We start from the raw sequence: 2,500 nt of genomic DNA, 5'->3' as shown, positions 1-2,500 counted from the left end.
AAAATGCAGGAAAAAAACAGTTTGGAAATCTGGAGAAAGTTTGTGGCAGAATGAGTGAGCGAGTGAGCGAGTGAGCGAGGGAGCGAGCGAGGGAGCGAGTGAGTGAGCGAGGAAGCGAGGGAGCGAGCGAGTGAGCGAGTGAGTGAGTGAGCGAGTGAGTGAGCGAGGAAGCGAGGGAGCGAGCGAGGAAGCGAGTGAGTGAGCGAGTGAGTGAGTGAGCGAGCGAGGGAGCGAGGGAGCGAGGAAGCGAGCGAGTAAGCGAGTAAGCGAGGGAGAGAGGGGGGGGGGGTTAAATCTACAGTCACATTGATATCAAAGCGTTTAGAGAGAAACTTGACTGAACACATAACAAAGTTACATCAACCAAAATAAAGACAACGAATAGAAACAGGATCCAGAAACACGTGACTTTAACTTAGCTTTATAAAGCTTCTGATTGGAGCAGAGAGAAGTTCGTGATCCGGTCTCTTCCTCCGTGTCGCTGCGGCGCTGCTCACGTGACGTAACCAGCGGCAGTCACGTGATTCTTCTCTCTAGAAGAAGCAAACTTCCCTCAGGCTCTCAGCGTGCAGTCTGAGCTGAGAGCTGACTGGTCCGGAAAGCTCGTGTTCGGTTCGGTTCTGTTTATTTGTGTGTTCGGTTCGTGTGTGATGCAGAGCGGCGGGGCGGTGCTCCTGCTGGGTCTCCTGGCGGCGCTGCAGCTCGGCTCCTCCCGGGCGCAGTTCGACCCAGACGAGGTGAGACACCTGCCGGGCATGACGTTCAGCCCGAAGTACCGCCAGTGGTCCGGATACCTGCAGGCCCGACCCGGAACCTTCCTGCACTACTGGTGAGGAGTAGAGGTGTGTGTGTGTGTGTGTGTGTGTGTGTGTGTGTGTGTGTGTGTGTGTGTGTGTGTGTGTGTGTGTGTGTGTGTGTGTGTGTGTGTGTGTGTGTGTGTGTGTGTGTGTGTGTGTGTGTGTGTGTGTGACCTTTGACCTTCTGCCCCTCAGGTTTGTGACCTCTCAGAGGGATCCCCTCCAGGACCCCGTGGTTCTGTGGCTGAACGGAGGTCCAGGCTGCAGCTCTCTGGACGGCTTCCTGTCGGAGAACGGACCGTTTCATGTGAGCGAGACACGAGTGTGTGTGTGTGTGTGTGTGAGTCACCATGAGTCACAGAAGAGAGTCTGAATGTCTCTCTCTCTGTCTGTCTGTCTGTCTCTCTCTGTCCTGTCTCCAGGTGAAGGATGATGGGGCCTCTCTGTTTGAGAACCCTTACAGCTGGAACCTGATCTCTAACGTGTTGTACCTGGAGTCTCCAGCAGGGGTCGGCTATTCCTACTCCGACAGTCAGAAGTACAAGACTGACGATGACCAGGTGAGCTGTGACCTGAGCTCTGACCTCTCAGACTGAAGCCCGGGCGCCGTGTGAGCTTCAGGTGCGTCTCCTCTGTCGTCCCTCAGGTTGCTGATGATAACTACGCCGCCCTGCAGAGCTTCTTCACCAAGTTCCCAAACTTCACTCACAACGACTTCTTCATCTTTGGAGAAAGTTACGGTGGGATCTATGCCCCGACCCTCAGCCTGCGTGTGGCCACAGGAAGTGCCAAGATCAACCTGAAGGTCAGACGCCTCACGGGGGTTCAGACGCGTCGCACAGCTGCTCCTGATTCAAAGTGACCTGACTGTCTCTCTGTCTCGCTCTCTGTCTCCCTGTCTCTCTTTCTGTCTGTCTCTCTCTCCCTGTCTGTCTCTCTGCAGGGGTTTGCAGTGGGGAACGGCCTCAGCAGCTTCGACCTGAACGATCAGTCGCTGGTCTACTTTGGTTACTATCACGGCCTGTTTGGAGACGAGTGAGTGAGACGCCCAGTTTGGTTCAGAGCCGTCTCTCTCTCTCTCTCTCTCTCTCTCTCTCTCTCGCTCTCTCGCTCTCGCTCTCTCGCTCTCTTGCTCTCTCTCTCTCTCTCTCTGAGTGATTGATCCAGGGCGGGTGCAGGAGCGCTGACCTCTGGTTTGTTTTATGTGCAGTTTATGGCGAGACCTGAACAACAACTGCTGTGACAAAGGAGGCTGTAACTTCTACAACAGCAGCTCAGAGACCTGCGCCAGGCTGGTACGTTCGCCCGCCGCCGCCCGCCGCTCCCACGTCTCCTGGGCCGCCGTCTGAGTGTTTGTGTCCCTGCAGGTGGAACAAGGCTTCAACGTGGTTTACAACCAGGGCCTGAACGAGTACGCACTCTACCTGGACTGTGCCGGGGGGATCAGGTCCCACCGGGGCTACGAGAGGACCATGAGCCTCCTGTTCAGGAGGTACAGGACGCACATGGAGGTGAGGGCCAAGATTCCCGGTGCCTCCTCCTCTTCCTCGCCGTCTCTGGGCGAAGTCCCGCCCTGCATCGACAGCAAAGCTCAATCCAATTGGCTGAACAGAGGCGACGTGAGGAAAGCGTTACACATTCCAGACACACTGCCCCCCTGGGACATGTGCAGGTATTACACACACACACACGCACACACGCAC

At 56.0% G+C, this 2,500-nt stretch overlaps 1 protein-coding gene across 1 annotated transcript in view; it reads left to right on the top strand.

Moving 5' to 3' along the window:
• Nucleotides 1-481: 481 nt before the first annotated feature.
• Nucleotides 482-2,500, top strand: part of LOC143013911 (lysosomal protective protein) — a 2,836-nt gene continuing 817 nt past the window's right edge. Inside the window, exons 1-7 of the mRNA XM_076167622.1 lie at nt 482-829; nt 993-1,104; nt 1,220-1,357; nt 1,444-1,602; nt 1,741-1,832; nt 2,008-2,092; nt 2,165-2,469. Of these exons, the coding sequence (XP_076023737.1) occupies nt 651-829; nt 993-1,104; nt 1,220-1,357; nt 1,444-1,602; nt 1,741-1,832; nt 2,008-2,092; nt 2,165-2,469 (1,070 nt within the window). The 5' untranslated portion in view covers nt 482-650. The remainder of the gene's footprint in view (nt 830-992; nt 1,105-1,219; nt 1,358-1,443; nt 1,603-1,740; nt 1,833-2,007; nt 2,093-2,164; nt 2,470-2,500) is intronic.

Source organism: Genypterus blacodes, unplaced genomic scaffold, assembly GCF_046128005.1.
Source record: "Genypterus blacodes isolate CSIRO-AG114 ecotype Tasmania unplaced genomic scaffold, CSIRO-AGI_Gbla_v1 ptg000166l_1, whole genome shotgun sequence".
NCBI lineage: Eukaryota > Metazoa > Chordata > Actinopteri > Ophidiiformes > Ophidiidae > Genypterus > Genypterus blacodes.
This window is presented reverse-complemented; position numbering and strand designations above follow the sequence as displayed.